Source organism: Strongylocentrotus purpuratus, unplaced genomic scaffold (assembly GCF_000002235.5).
Source record: "Strongylocentrotus purpuratus isolate Spur 01 unplaced genomic scaffold, Spur_5.0 spur5_scaffold_14, whole genome shotgun sequence".
Lineage (NCBI taxonomy): Eukaryota > Metazoa > Echinodermata > Echinoidea > Camarodonta > Strongylocentrotidae > Strongylocentrotus > Strongylocentrotus purpuratus.
In genome coordinates, this window is record NW_022145599.1 from 24,739,767 (window position 1) to 24,764,737 (window position 24,971).

A 24,971-nucleotide genomic window follows, 5' to 3' on the forward strand; every position below is an offset into this window, starting at 1 on the left:
ACATGTTTATTTGACACCTTGTATTTTTTATGGAAACAGCTAGAAAATAATTTGTATGCCAATTATACTCTGATTTTTGTGCATGATGACCAATAAATTGAACTAAAATGAGCTAAACTATACATTTGAGACAAATACATTTTACTCATATAATTTATTTCAGTCTATTCATATGTTTTGCTTACATTAATGTATGTCATAGATAACATAAAGATTAAAACTTATCCTCATATCTTTTTTAAAATCTGGATTTGAAGCTCTACTAAAAAAAAAGTAAAAATTAATGTGGTCGTTAATTGATTCAAATACACACCATAACTCAATCAATAATTTTTGCTCTTATGCCACGTCATGAAGTATTTGATTATTGTTTATAAATTTGAACAAATTTATGACTTCATCTAATTTTGATGTAAGAAATATATAACTCTGTTCTGTAAATAAACCTTAGGTCAACAGCATAATTTCATATTCACAATTATACAACTATAAATCTATGGTATATACCTCCATATACAAAAACATTAAATCGCATATACTGGCAAGACCATTATAAGCACATATTATTAAACAGCACAACTTGTTACTACTCTATAAAGTAAATAAGAAGTGGAGAAGCAAAATATATACTTCACAAAAATGTACTTCAGTGAACTTTTCCCCACACTTGTTAATTTGTACATATATCTATGACTTCCGTTGTGCACTTGCCAAATACTTCAAAGTCAAAGAAGTGAAATAGTTATATATATAGCACACTATCAATAATTCTGAATGAACTGTAACAAATTATAGTACCTTTACGTACATACAAGGTACAAATATGAAAAGAGATGTATGTTTAATTGATGAGTTGACGGAGGTATAAAATGTTTTTAAAAAGACAGTAACAGTACTATAAACATACTAAAATAAACTTATGAACTGTAACCTTGGATAGAAGATGCTTGTTTGGACGGATTTTATTCTTTTCAAGCACCGAGAAGAAGCATAACCTTGGATGGCATCATCTGAATACAGTTTTAAATAACAGCTTTAATCAATCTGCTAGTAGTACTTCAACCATTAAAAATATCAATAACAAGGATTTAATTACAAGGGTTCTAGCACTGTTTGATCACTATTGAAATGGAGATCTTCTCATCTGCAATTCAGTCACTATATGTGATGTCATAGTGGGAATACTTCAACAGGCACTGTGAACTAAACAATTACAATAAATATAACTCCTCTACATTTTCATGATGAAACAAGTATTCTCCTACAAATACCTGAGTGACAATATCTCAAGGCTTCATTTTATCAAAACTATCGGGTAAGAATCTGGGTCGCAATTGGGTATTAGCTTAGGTTTAAGGTTATAGGGTTGGGTATGCCTTTGCATGGTCCAGGAGAGAGGCGCTGATGTTGGTCTAGTAGAGAGGACTTAGTCTTGTTGGGGTCCCATATCCCAGTCTAGGTCTTCTGGCATCATATGATCTATCAGTGTATGCATCATTGTAGTCCTGTGGGGAGGGGGGGGGGGGGGGTCAAGAAAGAGAAAAGAAGAATATATTAATGAATTATTCTAGATCAGATGTGCCACAACTCAGACACAATGCCTACTGGATGCTCAATTAACCCTTTGCAAGTGGTAGGGTGATGGGAAACAGCTGTCCTGAAAACTACTCCTTTTTTTACACACAATCGTAGACGGCATTCATAAATCAGACTTTTCGAAATGCGTTGCAAGATTCCTTACTCTAATTGAGAGTCGATGCTAAGCCACATCAATGATTCTATACAAAAAAACAGAATTTCCATCCTAAAAAGACAAAGACTCTTTAATGTGATAAGAGTTTGACATGAGGCAGTGTTGTGGGCACAAACACATAGATTTGCCCGATACTGGCCCCTAGCTAATCCCCTGATCTGTACGTGTGTAATAAAATACAGAAATATGAAGCAAGCACACACCATATAATTTATTTTGCCACAGCACAAGCCCTAGCAGTTGCCTAGTGTTTAAATGGGCATAAACATTTTGACTGCAAGAACAGATGACAAAATCTATTCAAGAATTATTATTCATCAGTTATTTCTTCTCTTGGACTGAACTAAGCATCATTTACTAGGTTGACTGACTCACCTGCCGGGGTTTTCCTCTGTCATAATATGGCAGGGGAGGTAACGAGCGTTGCCTTAGAGAATCATCTGATCTCAGTGATATGCTAGCTTTCTCTTTGCCCCACTCTTTGGCTTTATCCAGTAGCTGAAATAGAAAGAGTAAATATGTGAGACTTCTGATTAGTTACTTCATTGATTAGGACTCCTTTTCCTCTTCTTAAAAAAAGAAGAATGCAACCATGCATGCGTATATATATTTTATCTATCATCATCATCTCCTTTGTAAAGAGCATGCATCCTTACATTTCTAAGAGAGGCTATTTCTTAGCAAGCTACATGTATTGCTATTTCTATTATTATATCATTTCAACTTTGTAAGATACCAAATCAAATTCTACCGGGAAGACATAAAGATACATAAAAAATTTGAGCCATAACAATAAACCATATTTGGCTAAAATGCATTAATACCAACCAAACTTTTGACTCCTCATTTCTGCATTATATACAATACATTCTATGGAGCACAGGTGGAAGTATTCTTCTCAAGGCAAACAAAATGTATTCATGAAGCACCTCCATGACTTTGGCAGTGATTATACTAAAATGCACAAAGTGGGAATTCTCCATGTTTAAAATATCTGTGGATATTCAGAGTCATTTGATCCATGTGCTAATTATGAACTTATGTATTGTTGTAACATTACAATGATAATAAAAAAAAATCATATATAGCGTATTTTTACAAAAACAATAATTATATTTCTCACCTCTTTTTCTAATGATGACACTCTACCCTCAGTTCTCTCCAACATGAACTGCATCCTGAGCTTCTCTGCTTCATTTGCGGAACCTCCCTGGTAGATGAAAAAGTAAAAATTTTGAAAGAATTGACCTAGAATTTATTTTAAAATAAAAATAGACAGTGCGGGTACAAATAGATCATAATTATACAGACAAATATCACAATATAGCAAACATGGCCCATAACAATGGATTTGCCAAAGCAGGGCATAACATATAAACATAGAACATACAGTTGTATAGCTATTTGATACATAATTCAATAAGATAATATATATGAGGTAATCAACATTTCAGAAATATCAATTAAATGGAAATGAATTAGATATAGGTGTCATGTTTTTTTAACATATGAGAATGGTGTGTTAAGTAATGTGGAGTATATTAATGACCATGATTCGATTCATACGATCCATACAAAGATTCTGCAAAGTAATTGTCTCTTCCCTCAAATGGTCATAGTTATAAAGAAACATTACAGAGAGAGATAATTAACACCATTATTGCTTATTTGTCAGGAGTTACAATTCCCTTACCCTCGGCTGAGAAGCAGAGAGAGCTTTCATGTGTTCTAGTTCTGCTTTCAATCTGGCATTCTCAGCTGCTAGTGCTGCTGTCTCCTGGGATTCTACAACAAAGAGAGAGTATACTAATGATAAATTATACATATTACCATGACAACAAGCAAAGGACCAATCAATCCTTCACGTGTCGTAGGTAGAAGCTTGACTTTCTTCTGAAAATTCAAAATGGGTTCTTTGATTGTGATATGAAAAACTACCGTTAATACAAAAAAACATTGACAAAATGGATGCAAGTTATATGTATCTCTCTGCCTGTAATATGTATGTTCATTGGTCAATGATCCTGTGACCTTTAGCATCTTCCCTCACAAACTGAAACTCTTGATTTAATCTTTTCATGCTTATACACACATCTACTCAAGCCAAGTTTTGTTGATATTGGTTAAATTTTTAAGAGTTATCACAGTAATAAGAAAACTTTAACAAGTGCACTTTCTTGACCAGTAGTTTCAGATCTTTCACCATCTCCTCCAGTACGTTGTTTCAGCATTCTAGATTTACAAAATAACAATTCCATCAAACATACAAGCTACTGACAGTGATGATCGTGGGCCCTAGCTCCTACCTTCTTTAAAGCGAACCCCTTGCTTGCCTTGTTTGGCTTTCAGTGCTCGGTCCATCTTCTCTAGGGCTTTCTCCTGCTCCCTGCAAGCCTGCTCCAGCTTCACCACCTTCCCCTGCCTCTCCTGCAGGAGCTTAGACTGTGACAGCGAGGCCTCCTGCTGGTCCAGATAATGCTTCTCCCTGTCATTGTGCTGGAAAAACAAAGACCAGTTATTCATTAGTTTCTTTAAAGTTTCTTTAAAGCCACACTGTACTACTTGTAGCTACTTGCTCCCTCTATAAACAATGCCTAATCGGTGACCATTGGTCCCCCATGATCCTCTTTTTATAATGTTAATTGAGAGCTGAGTTGATGAGATAGCCACCTGTCCAGTGACCTTGCAGAGTGGTCTAATCCCTCCTATAAACTAGTACAGATGAGTTACATTTCATCTCCCTATGAAAGTGCTTGTAAAAGTCAATACAGATTCAAAAGATAAATTCTATTGAGTTACTAATAATTATATTCTGGGTTTATGCAACACTTACTTGATCAAGGATGTCTCTAAGAACTTTACAGATATATTATTACCACAGTCATTGATTCAGGCTGGCCCGCACACAATGTATGCACATTCTCTACTCCCTGGGGAGATTTCAAGCCAGGCACAACTTTAAAGATACTGACAATGCTGAGCAAACTGTGATGACTTTTGTGGGTACCCATTCAACAACTGGGTGGAGAGTGGCAAATATGGATTAATGTCTTGCCATAGGATGCCAATGCCAGGCTGGGATTTGAATCCTAAACCCTTGGACCAAAAGTCCAGTGAATGAACCCCACAACAAGAATAAAATAAGTAAATAAATTAATAAACAATTCATACAAGTTTGATGTTTAAGACGTACCTTGATGAGGTCGTTCTGAGCATGAAGTAGTTTCTCTCTGTAGTTTGCTGCTTCTGCGACCTGTTTAGAGAGGGACCTCTTCAATGTCACTGCATGGTAGGTATAAACATTAGAATTAATTAGATTAACTCTCTTCATAATGGAACAGAGAAAATAAAAGCACACATATCTAACCTATGATTAGAATATATAAGATGCTACAATGTACACACAGTATTCCAATTTCTTTGCTCTTTCTTATAGGCAATGTACATGTACTTGGTCTTCTGGTCAGGTCACTTCTGGGCATATAACTACACATATATTTCAAAAAGATATTGAAGGTATGTTGCTCTTCCCACCAACTATTGTGCATAAACTAATTATTTTTTCCTTGGTACATAAATGCTTTAAAATACTATTTCAAATTTGCAACAGATAATATAAATCTAAAAATGAATGAAATTACTTTTCATCATTTTAAAATTAACCTCCACACTTGTAAAGCAAGTAGGAAGTACTGGATTAAACCCCTTGAAAGGGTACTCAAGTATTACAATGCAATAATTTCCTTACCGTATTTCTCAAGCATCTCTGCCTTGCTCATACCCTCCAGCTTAGCATCAGTCACCATTGCCCTGGTCGTATCCTCGTACATGTTGGCCTGCTGACGGAGACGTGAGTTGTCTGTCTCTAACCTCGTGAGGGCGTCCTGCTGCTTGATCACTTCCTCGCCCATCCTCTTCATGGCCTGTCGATAGCTCTCGATCTCCCGTTGCTGTGAGTCGATCAGGTTCATAAGTGTCTGATCATTTTGACCGCCACCGACAGGAGATTTTGGCTCTCTTGATCTATACATAACAAAAAAAAAGTATAATTTTTCATCAAAGAATTGAAATTGAAAATCATATCAAGTGTTCTTTGTCATTCAAATTAGTTAGAAAGTGAGTCAAGTTGAAAATCAGAAATTTCGTTTTGAATGTCTTTCCTCAAAGATTAAGAATATTGTACACAATGAGACATGGTGGCCCATCCCCATTTTAGTATGGAACGATATAATGCTTTAAACACCATGGGCAGCAGATCCAAGCACTGACTGCAAATACTGTGCTACATGTACATTTTTATACAGACTTTGAGCTAAAAATAGCTTTCTTTCCTTCCATGAGCAGAACCATGGGCAATCACCGTACGGTTGTTCCTTTGGAAGATAAGCCTAATATAACAGTTCATTTATGATAAAAAATCAAACCTATTGGTACAAAAGACACATTTTTACTATCTGTATATAGCAAATGATACAAATAACCTCAAATATCATACTTTCATGAATACGTATCCAATATTAAACTCGGTGGGTTTTACAATTTTGTACAAATATCCTTTAACTGCACATGTGCAGATAGTATCTATGAAGAGGCTATAGAGTTTTACATGACGAATCACACAAAAATTCTGTATCTCAAGTCTACAGTCTAACTCACTGTGGCTTGTCTGAAGGAGGAGGAAGCCTGGTGGGTATCAGTCCCTTGGTTGATGTAGGCTTCTCCCCGGGCTGAACCAAGCGGTCTTGTGGATTGGAATCCAGAAGATTCTGAAGAGCATCACTAGGTGGGAGGTCATCATCTTTCAAGGACTGTTTGGAAATAAAAATAAATATTCATATAACTCTAAATAGGCATACAGATTAAATATTAAAAGTGAATATTTATAAAATTATATTAACTGTCAGAGAATGAAAATTTTTACAATGTCTCTCCCACTGCCCTCCCTCCTTCCCTTCATTCCTTCCCTCAGACCCTCATCCCCTCCCATTCACTCCCATCCTCAATCCCTCCCTCCCCTGCTTCCCTCCCACCCTAACTCCATCCATCCTTCCCTTCCACCCCCACTCCCACCATCTCTCCCTCCCTCCCTCCTTCCTTCCTTTCCACCCTCTCTCCCTCCTTCCCTTCAAAAGCAATCAATTCTCAAGTCAATTTCGAGTCCCTCAGAACAATCTATCATTTACACTGACAGCCTACTCTTATGTATCCAAGGAGACTGTGAAGTTGTTAGCTTCATGATCAAAGCAGATTAATAATTTACAAGGTGTAGAAGGAGAGCTATAGGCTCATGAATAAATAAGATCCTGAAATGATACATCTTTATACACACACTAAAACACAGGATTGGCAGTGTGGTGATTTACATGTAAAATTGAAATTATCGTAATGAAATATATATATTGTAAAACTGTACAAGGTTGTCTCGCTGAATTATGGTACATGGTAGGTCTACATGTAGGAACAATGAAGGCCTATTCTTTCACGTAGTATTCTAAGCGGGGAATTCCACCCTGATATTGGGTTTAACAAAAGTGGACAAATGATCGAGGAACAGGCAAGTGAAAGTTTGAGCAACTTTCGATATGAAATTTTGAATTGACGACCAATCAAACACAAATTCAGAATTGGCAGCGCTGTGACATATTTTGTGAGCTTCTCTCCAGGGGCGGATCTAGGGGGTTTTGGCGGTTTAAACCCCCCCCCCCCCCCTTGGGCGGCCAATCAATGAAAAACAGGGGGAAAAAGAAAAAATAACAAAAAAAGGAAAAAAACAGTAAAACGGCGCGATTTTTGGAAAATCGTTGATCCGCCACTGGGTCAAACCATAGACGTACCACCACGAAACCCCCCCCCCCCCCCCCCCCCTTGGCAAAAAGCTAGATCCGCCCCTGCTCTCCACTTGCTTCGTCCATATTATTTTACAAACTTTCATTTTCTTTGATTTTGATGAATGAATAGATTTTTTTCCATACAGGGGGTTGACTAGAAACAAATTTGCAATAATTATATTTAAGGTACATGAATGAGTGTAAAAGTCCTTTTCTTTTTGTAGTTCAGAGCAAATGTTCCTCTCATTTTCTGTTTCTATCAAAACCAAGTTAATATCAGGGACGACTTCCCTTTAAAAAAAAAATGTGCCTGTTAAATAAACAGGCACACACACAAAAAAAGATTGACAAATGGACATGTACTTAATATTTTGCACTTTCATGATTCAATAATCTAGCTTTAATCTAAATAAATGCTCCTAAAAACCTACACAACATTACCCAAACAATTCTTACTGAAATGGAGTAGAAAACAATTATACACTAAGTCACAGTCAAAATCAATGCACTATATAGTAAGTGGGATATATCTTTCAAGATTTATCCTATTTTCAGAAATATCAAAGCTAATAAGCTGTACTCACTTCTAGATCAGCTGTAAAAGGTCTGTAATATGCACCTCCACTCATATTCCAAGAATATTTTTATCTAAACTTCAATTAAAAGACCACTTTTGGCAAGAGCTAGCTTATTCTGTAATGTATCAAACTATTCAGACAGACTACTGCACTATATATACACAAGCACGTCATAACACTCACTATGTACTGTTTAGTGTATGACAAAAAATAGCTGCTCTAAATCTCTCTCCCTATTCAATGTGGATCTTTGAAAAGACAAACACACACAGTGAAAGAAAGCTGGATTTCGGATCAAAGATCGTGGCCTTCCCACACCCCAATGGGATCATACTGTTTATACACTACCCAGGCAACCAAGCATATAGGACTGATCCATTTTCCTCAAAGGGTGAACAAAAAATGTTAACAAGGATTATAAGTTTTTAAGTAGGTAAGGACTGTAGAATTGTATTGTAAGAAAAAATTAAACATAGAATGTAAACAAACAAAAGTTTAAAAGAAAGACAATTCAAGAATTTAATTATGATAGATCATAGGGTCCAACCCTGATATTGCTATGAAAACTGTCAAGATGTTATCACCTCCCAAACTGATCAACCCACTCACCCCTGTTAAAAAGTAGACAAGTCTATTCCACCTGACTGTACTACAAGCAGGTGCTTCATTGTGAGAAGTGTGAACTGTGGTATTGATTTCTGACAAGACACTGATTAGAAGTCAATGAATGGTCACTGAGTTGGATGATGGGATTTCCTATTGCCATAATGCATTTTCTCCTCCCTTTCCTTTCTCTATCAGTTTCTTTATTTCTTTCTTCTCTGTCTCGTACATTTTAATTTCATCCCCGATCCTCTTTCTCTTTCTTGAAAATTTCTCCCTTCCCAAGGTCTCTCCTCAGTGAGTTTTCTCATTTTTGTAATACATTTGGATCTCATCTTTTTTAAATTTATATTTTTTGTCATTTAATTAAGAAAAAAATATTTCATAGGCATATATTTTCTATTTATGTTTTCTATGATACTCAAATGAACAAGTCTTAAAAAAATAAAATGCATTACATAGAAGTGCAAGAGAAAATTCGCCTTTACATCGGCACATATATCATCACATTGCATAACAATGATTGTTCATCTTGTTAGTTTTCTCTCTAGCTCTTTCATATACTAATTTTTATCTCTCTCCCTCTCTCTCTCTCTCTCTCTCTCGCTCTCTCTGACAGATCCCCCCCCCCCATATATATAAAGATATATATATATATATATACAGTACATGATTACAGTGTTGAATCAACCACTTTAGAGGAAATGTACATAAAACCTGTTTACCCCTACATCACCCAAAGTATGCTCACATATCTGTGACAATGAAGCTCTGCCTGATGAAAGATAGTGTAATGTTTTGCTTTAGGATTTAGATATAGATTGCATTGGATTGTGATCCAAAACAAAAGAGAATCCCAATAACCCCCCCAAAAATAAATTTAAAAAAAGATATATACATATATATATATATATATAAAACAAAAATATATTAATGAAAAAAATACAAATACAAAAATACAACAAATGTATATACTGTACATGCATACATACATGTACATATATACATTAAATAAACAAATAAAAGAATATATATATTGATTAATTAATGAAATAATAAGAATCTTGAATTTCCCACTACCGGTAATTGATGATGTAATGCAAAACTGTGTCATGATGTAGAAATGATAAATTCTCATAATGCATACGAGGCTACATCAATAATTTGTTAATGCACATGTGATCTCATACATGTAATTTATATAAATGAGTATTAAAATTCAAATAAACAGGACACACTTTACATGGTTAAGTTGTCATTCACTTTAAATCATGCTAAAATCCTTTCACACAGATTTCAGGTCTTTGATAATTTGTTGAAAAAAACATACTAAGAATCTTTGATCATTTCACTGTCCTACCATTCAACAATACATACATAAATAAAGTGAACTCTGTTATTATCTCAAATTAGGGCAAGCCAAATTTTCCCTAAACTAGACTATGCGAAGCATTTATTATTTATTTGATTTGATAATTATTCACCACTCATGGGATAGACTGCCCTTGTCAGCTTATAGATGTTTTTCAAAGGGGTCCACTATCTTAGTTGAATCATTTTGTTTCTGGTCCCAACAGATTCAACTTATACACACTTAAATCTCAATTAGGTGCATGATGAAACTAAGCCATAATTATAAGAGACAGACAGAGACTTAAGTTTAGGACCAATTGACAAAAAGGAGTTTTGGCACCATGGCACCATCATCACAAAAGTACAATGACTACCAGATTTTTATTTATCAACTCAGTCAAAAAACACTAACACACAATGAAAACAAAAAATTCTTCGACACATATATTTCGTTATATATTGCATACCGTATTTGCCGGCGATAAGGCCGCACCGCCGCATAGGCCACACCCCAACTTTGACATTTCAAAGAGGGGGAAAAAAAAAAAAACCAACGGACAAAACAAAATAATTGTAATTTTCTCGTAAAACACTATTTTTTTTTTTACAAACTGATACCAAATTCATCAATATTCTTATAATTTACCGGGAATTTAGCTCAAAAAGTGATCGCGGGCAGATTTGGTGTCCGATATACCCCTACCACAATGTACGGTGTAATGCGAAACTGCATGAAATGGAAAAACAATATGGCGACTTTTGCAATGCACTGGCACGAACTTAGATCAAGATCTATCGGCAAATGTTTGTTTAGGAATTTATTTTCATATTCATGTCAACAATGCAAGATAAAATTGTCGGTAAGATGTGTTGAAATGTCCTGTAGTGTACCATAGTGGTATAGTTATTGTACCGTAAGTAGTCCCATACGTGCAAATTCGTGCTGGTTTTGACTTGATTTTTTTTTTTTTTTTTTTTTTTTACTCCTTCGCCGTAAAGGCCGCACCCCGACTTTTTGATATTTTCTCTTCCAAAAATACTGTGGCCTTTGCGCCGGCAAATACAGTACTTTAAAAAAAATCTTCAATTCATCCCCTATAGCAGGGCTCAACACTAGCAGTGTACCGTGATACAAGGGCACCCCAAATCAAAGTTCAGACAGTGAAATTTTTGATATCTTTAATAGGGCTTATGCATAGCAGACTCAAAAAAGTCCAACCGGTGCGCCTTTCCCAGCAAAAAAGTTAGTGTAGTGCCTTGCCTATAAACTTCAAGAAAGTATTTGTCATTTCCCAATAAAAGTGATCTCAAAGTGATTCTTCTAAAAAGCAATGTTGCAGGGTTAAGGACATAATATTTCATAAAATTGTACAATATGAAACTGCAAAATAATGCCACAATTAACTTTCCATTTCATTTAGGAAGACAATATTTCAACAAGTGTTTGTCTTCTTGGTAATCTTGAGCTCTGCATAGGGAACCGTCTGTCGAGAGAACATGGCTATCATTCATTGTGGATTTTTTATCCTGCAGTAAATTGAGTGCTTGAACCAGTAAAATAAGAAATCATCTTCAATAAAAACCACAACTCTCATTTGCACATACCGTAGTGACCTGTGTTTAGCACACACTTACCTTGATTTCCTTATCTTTCCAGGCTCATTACTCAGCCCCTAAACATTTTCTACCAAAATCGTTTGGCACATGTCATTTATTTTTTATCTTGAATATTCAGGGTGCATTTTGTTGGATTCTGTGAGAATTTTTTTTCTATCATAACCAGAACTCAAGCTGATCTTTGCCATTTGTATAACCAATCAAATCTTTTTTATTCATAATTCTTATCAGGTGTGCATGTCCCATTCACTATGTGGTTATCATATAATTCTTTATATGATGCTTCTTCACTACTGAAAGGGCTATCAATAACAAATAAACAAAAAACATTAATCAACTTACCAGTTTTTTCCGGGTATCTATGATCACCAAATCATAGAGAGGTTGGGGCAAAGGTGTGGTGGGTGGAGAATATGCAGGTTCAGGGTTCAAGCCTCCCCAGGTTGGTTCGATTGGGGGTAGAAGATCTTCAGGAGTTTCAGGAGATGTAAAACCATCCACGGACGGAAGGGTGTCCAATTTGGACACAGAGGGCAAAGAATCTGGGACCTAAATAGGGAACAGAAAGAGAAAAAGTGATTATTTGGATCAAACAGTTTTTGAGCGTCAAGTAATACCTGGCTGGAATGCTCCCCAGGGAGTGGAGATTGTGCACACAATGTACGCGGACAAGCACTGAATCCAATGACCGGGTAGTAGTATATCTGTATAGTGCTTAGAGACGTCTGAGATGTATTAAACGCTTTATAAAAGCTGAATATTATTATTATTATTATTAAATCTGGAGTGTTGGTTATGAAACAAGAAATATAAATGGCTGCCGATTGTGCACTCAGATTCAAATAAGAATAAGAAAAACACTTGACCACAAACATATTCACAAGTACAACAAAGCAATATCAATCTTATTGTGAAAATAAATGGCAACTGGCAATGTTCTTCTTTTGGCTAAAACTGTTAGATTATGAAGCGTATATTTAAGCAAGCAAGCTGCTCATTAATGCTAAACAATGTTTTTTGTTACTACAGAAACATCCCTTGTCAAAGACTATACATTGATTACTGCAGCAGTAATAACATAATTGAGTAGATCATGACCTGTGAAGAGGTCATCATGAATTGTGACTTACCCGAGATGTAAGTAGCCTGAGTGCAAGAGAGAGTGAGGGAGTTTTCTTGCCGTGAGTTGGTAGAACACACATCTATGGGGGAAAAACATCAAAAAAATATGCTATTCTACATCTTCATTTTCATAAACAGGGAGGGGGGGGGGGAACGAAAAAAATTATTTCTTTCTGAAATGGCTTTAATATCCAGGCAGAGAAATAAACCATGTTTCTTGGTGTTTTCAGATAAATCAATGACGCCGATTTTTCAATCTTTTCTACAAATGCGATCAAAATAATTTCAATTAATTCTTTGATAACTTTGTATTGACTGTTTTTTTAACTGTACTCTCCTTAATTGACTTTTTCTGTTAAATAAAGTTCATTAGATACATCTTTATTGTCCATTCAGCAATGGAAATTTGTTGTATTTACATGGTATATGGATACATAAATAGAAATATACACATTCATATAAAAAGACAAAATTCAATAAAAGATATTTTGAGTCAACAGAAAAATAAAAATATATCAACAACAACAAGCACAGACCTGCTATGCAACCCCCTCCTTCTTTTCTTCTACGGCTTCATTATTATTAAAGATAAACTTGAGTAGTGGTAATGCGATTGCATTGTAAAAGAAAAGGTGTGGAAAGGATCAGAAACAGTTGATCATGTAGCATGTAAGTATTGGTGTGCACTGCAAGGTTCTGGAGTCATCAAAATCATAATAAATTTGACCGAGTCTTGGTAAAGTAACAAGCACTCACATAGAAAGCTATATATGGGACAACACACATGGTGTCGGGGCTACTGGCTTGATTTCCTTGTCTTTCTATGCTCATTACTTAGCCAGTATACATTTTCTTCCAAAATTGTTTGGCACATGTCATTTATTTGTAATCTTGAACATTCAGTGTAAGTTTCGTTTGATTTTGTGAGAATTATTATTTTTTTTTTTACCAGTACTGGAGTTTATCTTTAAATTATAGAATTACAAAACATTCATGCCTTTGCAATATCTCTATATCTATACCAATGAGGTATTGCATCATTGCATCTGATAATGACAGATCCATTCTCCCGTTTTTTAATTCATTCTACTGTACCAAAATAATTCCTCACCTGAAGAGGTACATTAGGAATCCTGACCCCTAACTTCCCTCTGTTGTTGGTCAGAGCATTATAAACCCTGTTGTCCAAGAGAACCACAGCAAAACCAATGGGTCTGTGAGGGTGCCACATCGTGCCATCAAAGGCTGTAAACGAAGAAAAAAATTAAAAAATTGAAACGACTCTCGTTATACCTTGCGTATAAAAAGGCAAACCAATTTTGTATTAATTTCATTTGTATGAAAGCGGAAAAATAAGAGAAACAGAATGCCGAAAGTTTGAAAAAAAATCGGACCAATAATAAGAAAGTTATGAGGGTTCGAAATATGAGATCTCTAAAACTATGCGAATTTCAAATCAGTAATGTAATTGTAGTCACTCTCCTGTTTGTTGTGTACAAAAATACCATAAAAATCTGTTTCCTAAACGCCTTCTCCATAGGGGCACTACTCAAAATTGATTTTGGTAGCAAATTTCTAAAGATTCTCTAAAAAGAAATGACACTCCTGAGTCATAGATTTTGAAGGAAAAAAAATTGTTGGAACAAATAGGAAAATTGTCAGAAAATTTGTCAAAGTGACATTACAGACTCGGCCAATTTGAAGACGGTGCCCATACATCTAGCGGTTACAGCATTCGAAAATTCATAACTTTCTTATTTTTTGTCCTATTTCATAAATCTGCTTTCTTTCTAGAGTACCGGTAGTTTGCTATTAGCGTTGGATTTCACTCTAAGTCCAGGGATGGGATAGGTGCACAATGACCTTTATGCCTTGATCAGATATGATGCGGCAGGTTTTTTTTTTAACGATGATATAAAATGTAATAATTAGCATAACGTTTCTGTATCTAAAACAAAACAAGTGCTTGGTGAATATGCACAGAACCTTTGTTGCAGCCATTGCCATTTACACATTTTAAAAAAATCATGGAGGCTATTTTGCTGTGGTCTACCTAGTCATATCTGAACGATATGAAAACTTATGTTTTTCTGTCATCTTTGAAAGTATCTGTACACGAAAATATCGGGCCACACTTAAACTTTTTCAAAAAGACCATAGTCCCACCTGAGTTGACATCATAGAGCTCAATAACCACAGCCGCTGTACTGACAAACATGGACGCTAGCTCTCTCTCATGACAGAAGACAAAGGAGTGATCCCACTGCATATTATCTGAAACATCTGCTAGCCAAAGCTGTAGAAAGATAAGAACAATCATTACCATTAATAACACTTAACATGAGGGGCATTCACACAGCAAGCAAAAATGATAATTTTTATGACATTCTGGAGTATTGTCTGAAATAATTGCTAGGAAACTACCCATAATCACGATGAATAACCCAAATAAAAAAAAACCCCACCCCCACCTCTGGAGTGTGGTTTTTTAAATGTCTGTGGAAACTCCTTGTTTTTGCAGTGTAAATGCTTGCCTTAGAAACACAAGTGAATTTTTTTTCTGTTTTTGGTTCACGTGACTCTCCTGGCTTCCGTGCTAACACACACAGTGACAAGTACCACAAAGAACACTCAACATGCGGGGCGTTCACACTGCAAGCAAAAACCATTATATTTATATGACATTCTGGAGTTTTGCCTGAAGTTGCTAAGCAACTACCCATAAACTAATTTTGTCAAAGTTAAACTTTAATATTTTTTTGGACATGAACCCCTATACTTCTTATTAGGATCTAACATAGCATCAAACTACCGACCCTAACCATAACAGAACATAGTGCCCATATAAAAAAGATGGATATACAGAGGATACTGATGAATATGATTTCTACATTCTGGTTTTGCCTTTTCTTTTTTTTTCTTTCTTTTTCTCACCTGTGAATAGCCCTGATGCTTCCCCCTTGTTGCTGTCAGGAATGAGGAGGGATGTGGGACGGGCATCTCCACTACCAAGGGCTCCACACTCAGCAGGTGGGTGTGCTCACGAAAAGCATCTCTGAAAAACAATAATAATAATAATAATACAGTCAACCTGTCTATAGCGACCGCCCAAGGGAAACACAAAAAGTGGTCTTTGTAGACAGGTGGTTTTGTAGACAGGCTCCTTTAGTACATGTTTCAATGAGAAACCATTTTCAAGGGAAACAAAAAAGCGGTCTTTGTAGACAGGGGGTCACTAAAGCAGGTTTGACTGTATAGCGCTCATGCCTGTCAGACTTGACACTCCTGCCGTTCCACAAGTATTACCCCAGCCTTTAACATGGCTTCCATTATCATGGTACTCTAGCATTTCAAGGAAATAGTTCCTGCCAGGTACCCTTTTACATCACCAGGGTTGAGGCTGGCAAATGTAGTTTAATGTCTTCCCAAAGGACATAAGTGCCTTGGCAGGACTTGAATCGCAGACCTCGTGACCCACAGTCCAATGACATATCCACTATAACCACGACACCTCTACAACATACTAAAATGTCAGACATATCAGTTTCAAGGCTTTAAATATAATCTCATTCTCTTATATCTCTTACCCTCCACACAACACTTTGATGATCTGTCAAAATGCATTTATTTCAGAAGAATGGAATTTACATTGATTTCAAGATGACATAAACTTTTGTGACAAGTTTCACCTACCTGTACTTCTGGTAGTCAGGAACTATCTTTGTGACAGCCATGATGGAGCCCATAGCATCGTACAGACGACGGTCCAAGGATACTAGTCTTACTTCCAGACCATGGAAGGAGAAATCTCCACATTCTGGTAGCATGCTCAGCTTGCGATAGATAGTGATGTAGAGATGGATTGCACTGGGTGATAGAGGTACAGCCTGGATGAACAGAAATAATAGAGAAGCCTCAGAAAAAATACTTACAACTGAAACTCTTTACCCGCCACCATGTATCATTAACATTCATGATTTTAACGCATTCAAGGCTCATCTGTAACAGCATTTTCAATCGCATTATTTTATCATTCATTTATAAACTTAGTCCAACTCGTTGTACTCCACCAGGAGTGTTGAGCCATATATCATCAGATTCAGATTTAGCTTGATCCAACTGTTAAAAGTTCCATCCGGACTTCATTCCAAAAAAGGTTAGTGTGGAGCCCTGTTATAAGTGGTAAGTATAATTGTTAATGATGCAGAATAAGTAATTATGACAATAATTCTTCAAAAAGGTTAGCGTAAAGCCCTGGCTGCATGCTAACGTAAATTATCAATGAACCGCAAATAAGCATTCGATTCTGTTAAGGTCTTTCAGCCTTTAGGGTTAAAAGCTTTAACACTGCAAAGCTAAGGCAAATACTATTTAAATTGTCGATCCTCCCTTTATCACAAATGTTACATTTCTAAACTCTGTCAATTTCTCGTTTGAATTTGCTAATGTACTGAGCTTCCAAAAATACCTCATTTGAAGAGTGCAATTGTATCATTATTTGTGCCTATTTCTACACTTCTTCATTCAACCAGTATTGCTTTCAATCAGTTATTGTAGCCTAAACTAAGAAGGAATATCAGTATCTTACCTGTACTAGGTCTAAGTGATAATGATGAAATGGTTCAAGCAAAGACAGTGAGAGCTCAAAGGTTGAGATGTCAGTCTTGGTAGGTTGATCAACAATCTTCAACGTCAGAACTGCAAAGTTTGAACAAGGAGAGATATATGTTTTCATTGCATACCATATAATTCTTTATCATAATGGAAACTAGAAAGACTGGTGCCACTTGAAACCAAATCCTATACCAGGATCAGTTGAAACACGTTAGAGCAAGGCCCTGTTTCATACAACTAGTTGTAAATATCAAGTTACAAAACTGTTATAAGCTACTGAAATCATGGCATTTGATTGGCTGAAAGTAAATTTGCCATAGAAATTTAGCATTTATTATTGATAACAAGTTTTATGAAACAGGGCCCAGGTATACAAACAGGCGAAAGTTCCATATCGACAGAATATGCATCTTTATATGGAACAATGATAGTAATATCCAATTACAAGTGAAAACGGTCAAATTTCAAACAAAAGAATACGGTATGTGGTGTTACCGCAAACCTTGCTTAAATAACTGTTACTACTTTCAACAACAAAATTGGCTTTAAATATCAAACTGTGTATGGAGTGCTATCTGCAGGAGGTAGCTAGCTTCCACCATTTAACTTATTCCAAGAAAGGGATGATGCTCATTTTTCAATACAAGTGGTATTTCTGATTAATAAGAGGGTTATGACCATTTACTAATGAGTTCTTAGGTCTTTAAATACCATTAGACTGAGCTGAGGTACTATGAAAGCAGCAGGTATCTTACAGCATATAAATCCTCCATTGGAGTAATCGCAGTTATATCTATTTGGTAACTTTAATTACCCTAATTGTTTTACTACAAATTAAGGCTCTATTTTTTTTACCAGTAGACAGAGTTAAGTTAGCACTTTTGGCAGCAGATATCTTTGAGCATATAATATCCTCCTATACAGGACTAGTAAAAAATCCCAATAAGACTGAGAACGCTAATTACCAACAGGGTTTTACTACGAACTTAGTCTCTAGTTCTCACCATCAGATTAATAGTTAAGATACAAGAAGCAGCCAATACGTACAAGCATGTAACATTCCCACCCCAAAAACTGTTAAAACCAGCAATTCTAATCTATTTGGTAACTCTTATACCCTTTATAAAGAATTTTAACACAAAGTTCCTAGTTCTTACCATCAGACTGAGTTGAGCAACTATCAGCAGCCGGGATCTTACAGCATATCACCTCCTCCCATATAGGACTCATGGTAGGAGCAACGGTAGAATGGGTGCTCTGCCAAGGGGTCTGGGTATGAGGTACAGCTGCCCTGCCCTTGGAAGAACCTGGTAGAATCTTCCTACAACATGGAAGAATGGTAATACAGTCAAACCAGCTTTAGTGACCACCTGTCTACACATTTTTTGTTCCCCTTGATAATGGTTTCTCAATGAAACATGTACTAAAGGAAACCTGTCTACAATGACCACCTGTCTACAAAGACCACTTTTTGTGTTTCACTCTGGCGGTCGCTATAGACAGGTTTGACTGTACCACATATATTCTGTCAATTGCTCAGGGCTTTGTGTCATCAAAAGTAGAGATTAAGAGTAGGGGTTGGGTTTGAGGTTACATTTAGGGTTGGGTACAGTAAGAGGTCCTCCTCTTATGATGTTAGTCAGTATTCTGTTAGTGTAGGAAATGTTGGTGTCAAAGCATGGGTCATATAACTGGAAGAATATAGTAACGTTCAATATATGGATTTATGTTTTCTACCTCAGAGAAGTAGTGTGTTACCCAATAATGTTAATAGGATTGGCAAGCTCAGGTATTTGCCATATGTGTCCCATCAAGTTTCGCTGCCTGGTAGACTTGCACACATACTAATTAGTAATTCAATCGAATCCGGTGTCAGCGATCATAACACAATATATACACATGGAAATAGACGACTCTATGTCTATGACAAAAGACCTGCTCCCTGGGCACTTACCCTAGAACATAAGGGCGAGGGGTAGAATTGTCTCGCAGGGCAGACAACCCACTGGCAGCATGCACAACCACCACCACCTCCACCAGGTTGGGTAGTGCTATCATACCCGATGGTCTGCTAGGTTCTCTACGCTTTGGAGGGTCAAATGTCACCTGGGATAGAGGCCAAACAGAGGTAAAGAAAACATAATTCACTTAAATGTATTGTGATAATTAATGGATAGGATAATAATACCTGGAAAAGAACATGCATTGATTTTTGTGGTCTGATTAAAACTATTTCATGTTTCATTCTGACAAACATATCCAGATATAAATTTTAAAATTACTGAATGACAAGGAGCATATTAACAAAATCTGAATGGCACCGCTCATTGCATGGCAAGAAATGGGGAAAGAGTAAATCGTTTATCAAATAACCAACTAACCCAGCCGAAATCACGCATCTTTGAAGGAAAGGTATGATGTGTGCAGTGATAATCAACAAATGCATATCATGGATCATAATAATTTACAACAGGGATACATGTAAGAATAGATGGAATAAATGTGATGTTTCCGAGCAGCCTGAACCATGTAAACATTGAAATGTATCCTACACGACTCTTGCACTTAGCACGACTTACCACAGGTGGCACAGGAGGAGGGGTGGGGGTGCGCTGCCTGAGTACTAGTTCCGGCTCTGGTTCTGGTAAAGCCACAGGGAGAGGTTCTGGCCGGTCTTCTGGCAGGGGTTCCGGCTGAGGGGTTGGAACCATAGTAGGGGAGGGGAGAGGGGACGGGGTGGAGGGGATAGGTGAGGGAAGCTCTTGCGATCGAAGACTAGCCTAAAAGAAAAAATATACATTACAATGAATTAATACACATCTAGAATGTCATAAAAATGTCCACACAGACGGTTTATAAAATGTCATTTCTTATCACTATACAAAATTGTAAGTCATGATACATTTTAAACATTCTAGGTCTTCATCATGATGATCATACTGTCCACGCTTATAATTAAAAAAAATTATTATATACCGTACTGTCTTCATTACACTGGTGTACCTTTTAACTTGATTAATTACATGATGCAAGTAACTCGAGTTATTGTTAAATTGTGAAATAAATACTCAGGAATGTATTTTACAAAATATAGTATAGGGCTTGACCTATTAAAGTCTACTGTTATATCAAAGCAACAACTTAACCCCACTCTAAGATTTCTAACACAATAACTCAACATAGGCCAACTTAGACCCAGTACAAGGTTAAATCGTAACTAAAATGCAGGCTTTAGTGGTTTAGAACCAAGCAGATCGAGTTCATTACAGAAAGCCCTTTATACTAACTTCATATTTCACTATTCCAAGCTGGACGAGAATGGATTCCTCTGGAAGTTTAGTGACGAGTAACAGTTCTCCTGATTGCCTGTAGATCTCCTCACTGGTCCCTGCATGTGAGCTTTTCTTTCCCCTTGGATAAATGAGGAATGAGGACTCAGCTATCTTCTTGTTCTCTGTCTGATCATAGGCTGCTATCTCAAGGGTCACTTCTTTTCCTTTTCCATTTTGGCATAAGTCTAAATATATAAATAAATACAATGTGTATGTATACTTTTGTTTGAATTATTTGTTGTTAAATGTATTTTGTAACCGAATAAACGACTCTGAAGAGGATTTGTTTTAATGTGTATCATTGTAGGAACAGGAGGAGGAGGAGAGAAAAAAAATACTATAACAAAATCATCCCCTTTATGATGAAATTTGCATTATTTTTACTATGATGGTTCTTACTTACATGTAAATACAAAGTGAAGTATTGTTTATGAGCCTTTCACCCATACAGCAAGATTCCCACGTTGACATATCAAATAAAAGAGGAGATGTATTCTAAATAATTCAAAGTTTCTTCACTTTCAAAGTTATAAGATAGGGAAATATAATGTCAAAAGTCTACACAACATCAAATTACCTTTGGGCAAATAAAACGTGACATTATTTTTGGCAAATGAGATGTATCCATCCTGGTTCTCTGAAGATATTGCCACAACATCAGTGATGAAAATGTGATCTTTGACCTCTTCTTCAGACTCTCCAGATTGGTAGACGACCTCCTTTACTAAATCCTTCCTGGATGAAGCCGAGATGGTAAGCCTTAAGAAGACGTTTCCCAAAACATTGATGAGGACATTGTTGAGTTTGAATGTGAAGACAAAGGGGTTATCTGCAGCAGGACTCATGGTTTATTTTCAAGAACTTGTCCCACATCTGCATGCTCTTGACTTGACTTAATTGACCAATTGAAGTCCTGTTGAAATTAATCAAAAGTTTATTAGATTCCTATAAACCAAATAATTCTTCAGTACTTAACAAACTAGACTTAGCATTACAAAGAAGAAAAAAAGAAGAGATTGCTAGTAGACATTTTGTTGCAACACCCCATTTTTTAGTTCATGGGTAGAAACTTAAGTATGATTTTCATGACTGCTTTGACTATCATTCATATCTTCATCACAACATGATTTTGCATGTTCAACATGCTGGGCACTGCATTAACTACTTTATAATGCCAATCAGATCATGAAGTCTTTCACATGTTTTTTCATTTTTTATTTATTATTATCTTTATGTATTTTTAGTTTTAATTTGTTGTTATTATTTAATATAAACTGGTAATTAACATGAAAAAGGAAGCCACTATGTGCTCCACACAGTAGTAGTCCTTCATTGCATCACATGGCCTCCCCTTTTCTCACTCTTTCAAAGGAACAAGTGTTTTGCAAAACCTTAATATAGCCATAAACTGCATGGTATAGCAATGAGTCTTACATTAAAGCATTACTGACTACCTATATCTTTCTTTATACAATTAAGGGCATGCTAGTGATAGTGATTACTATCAATTTCTCACATAGCTCTACACACAGTGTCAGCGACACATGCTCAACATCACTCATCATACTATACTCTATAGTTTGTGTGAAATTAAGACACCCCCTATTTACTTGTCTTATTTTTTAATGTTTGTTGATTCTCAAAACTCTCACACCATGCACTGGACAAAACTCAACAGAATTAAACTCAATATATCGCCACTGTCTAGTGACAATTTACGACACCTAAATGGCACAGTAAAATACAATTAATTAAACTCTCTGATGTTTGAAATATTACTTAAGAAAATTTAAATTCGAAATATAACGTCGAGCAAGCATCAATCCTGGCGATAGGCGAAGAGCCGCTTCTTCTTCACTGTGAGCTGTGCGCAGTTCGTGATCATCGCGAGCGCTAAATCTCCCTACCACCCGAGCTGAGGCAGGGCCTGCGCCTGTCGACTGGTGGGACAAGTTAGTGATTGCTGCAAGAGCTTCGCCTTCGCCTCAGCTGCACCTTGCAAGTTAATTAATTGTATCCCTTGAATTAAAGAAATGCATTTATAAGGTATTCAATATCTCTCTGCATTTAAAATATTATTGTATCAAAGACATGCAAAAACATCCACTCACACAGTCTTTTCCACCAACAGATCCAAATTGTTGTCATAGTTTCGTGAAGCTGGAGCTCCACGGCCACTACACTGTAGCGCTCTCGATCATTTGCTAATCTTAGTGAGAAATAAGGCGTTGTGACTTAGATTTTAGTCAAATTTCTGACGTTTTTTTTAAATTAAAAAGTTTTGAATCTTGTTTTTCAAATACAGTACAAAAAATATTACAAGATATTTTATTAAAAAATAAAAATAATTGTGATTTTTTTTTAATTTTTATTTTTTCTTCTTTAGAAGATATTTTAAATAAATGTATTTCCTTGAAGAAAACTAATTACATCATCGATATGAGGGTATTTTTGGTAACAACCCCCCCCCTCCCCCAGGTGCCCAAGAATCACAGATCAGTAATCACCAGATATTTATTAAAAGATATATTATTGTAATAAACGAATTGAATCGAACGAATTGAACTCAGACTGAGCTTATTTTTAAATTCATTTCTGCCTTCTTTGGAGCAGTTCAAGCAGGGATATGAGAGTTAAACTGGTTCAAGGTGGCTCTTAATGAATCAATATAGTTCCCTTTCCAGGAACTGTACCACATAGAGCTGTATATAACAACTCTATGCTTTACCCTCATCTAGATGCTGAACAGGCGTTGATATTACCATAGACGTAGAAGTTGCCAAAATGATGATGGAGGCATCCGTCGGATCCCATGCAGGAATGATGGAATCTGTAATTAAAATGTGCCCCCATGCAATCCCCGGCTCCCCTCATACCCACACACGCACTTCGATCAGGTAATAGGTATCCCTGGACATACAATATCGCCTCGATCATTCAACCAAAGTTTGTGTCTGGAGACATTTCAGCATTCTTTTATGTTTGTGTTAAATTCAATTAAATTAAACGTTATAAAGTCATTCGAATATGATTATAAATTACATTAGTTTTCATGACGAATATCCCCTTTTATGATGATGTATCATAAAACTAAAGCAATTACTTTTGCTAATCTTAAACGCCCTCCCCCTAAAGAAAGGACTGATCTATCGATCTCACAAGACAATTTTTTTTCTCCATAGTTTTTTTGAATGATTCCAAAACAACATAAATCATTTTTAGAAATACAATTGGTTTTCATCTTGACATAATTCAATACATTTTCAATTCATAGATTGTACGATTGATGAAAACAATCAAAAGTGAAATCCGTTGTAACGTTATAAAACAAACTACCCCGTCCAACCAGACCCCCCCAAAAAAAAAAAAACAACAACAACAAACAAACAAACAAACAACAACAACAACAACAAACAAAACAAACAAAAAACAAAAACAAAAAAACCACACACACACATCGTAAACAAACATGCCCACCACCCGACCACAATTCCGCACCGACATACCATACACTTTTCCTATAATTGGAGCGTTTAAAGAAATGAATAAATTATTAAACGAGGCTATAATAATCCAGTGTTCAAAGTTCATGTAAATTTCACTTGTTCACACTTTTGTAAGGCTAATTTACCTCCCCTCACTCTGCAATATCCTTTGCTTCTTCCCTACATATTCCAACAGTTCATTTTGTTAATCACCCAAAGGCAATATTACGGACTTTCCCCTGCATCATATCCAATATTTCATTGCAAAAATAATTCTATTAAATATCTTTATATTCGTGAGGAAATTACCAGACAACCCTAAATGAATTTTCTCCCAATCGACAGACCTTAGCTCAAACTTAGCTATTCCGTTCTGCCCAGTGGCGTAATGAGCAAAAACATTTTTTTTTTTTGGGGGGGGGGGGGGGGGCTGACAAAAAAAAAGCGGCGAGGGAGCGGAGCGACCAAACCCCCTCCCAGAGTAAGAAGCATTTGCAATTTAAAGAACCAAATTAGACGCATTTTCAGGCACTTCCTGGAGTAATATGACGTAAAATTGCTTTTTCCTACCCCTTCCAAGAGTAAGGATCTTTCGCAATTTGAGAACCACATTTGGCGCATTAATGTCCACCGGCACTTGCCAATGTCCAAATGTCTATAAATTTAACCCTATACACCCGGGGCGC

At 36.2% G+C, this 24,971-nt stretch overlaps 1 protein-coding gene across 1 annotated transcript; it reads right to left on the reverse strand.

The window, feature by feature from the left end:
- Positions 1-1,043: 1,043 nt before the first annotated feature.
- On the reverse strand, positions 1,044-22,962 carry LOC582684 (coiled-coil domain-containing protein 33). Its single transcript, XM_011681954.2, has 21 exons — positions 22,914-22,962; positions 21,378-21,713; positions 20,756-20,985; positions 20,048-20,248; positions 19,423-19,574; positions 18,626-18,789; positions 17,443-17,552; positions 16,548-16,741; positions 15,789-15,909; positions 15,021-15,150; positions 13,966-14,099; positions 12,863-12,934; positions 12,075-12,281; positions 6,410-6,561; positions 5,502-5,776; positions 4,947-5,035; positions 4,060-4,249; positions 3,447-3,538; positions 2,877-2,963; positions 2,129-2,251; positions 1,044-1,505 (listed from the first exon to the last, which is right to left on the reverse strand). Exons 2-21 carry the CDS (start codon positions 21,643-21,645, stop codon positions 1,413-1,415), a joined length of 3,084 nt encoding a protein of 1,027 aa, XP_011680256.2. The 5' UTR covers positions 21,646-21,713; positions 22,914-22,962; the 3' UTR covers positions 1,044-1,412.
- Between the last annotated feature and the right edge of the window lie 2,009 nt (positions 22,963-24,971).

Bases quoted from the DNA above. Each gene is read 5' to 3' on its own strand.
- LOC582684 (XM_011681954.2), bottom strand. From the start codon at position 21,645: ATGAGTCCTGCTGCAGATAACCCCTTTGTCTTCACATTCAAACTCAAC. The intron at 19,575-20,047 runs GTAAGTCGTGCT...CCTCTATCCCAG, and splicing joins CTCCTCCTGTGCCACCTGTG to GTGACATTTGACCCTCCAAA. The intron at 12,282-12,862 runs GTAAGTCACAAT...TTCCCTATTTAG, and splicing joins TCAGGCTACTTACATCTCGG to GTCCCAGATTCTTTGCCCTC.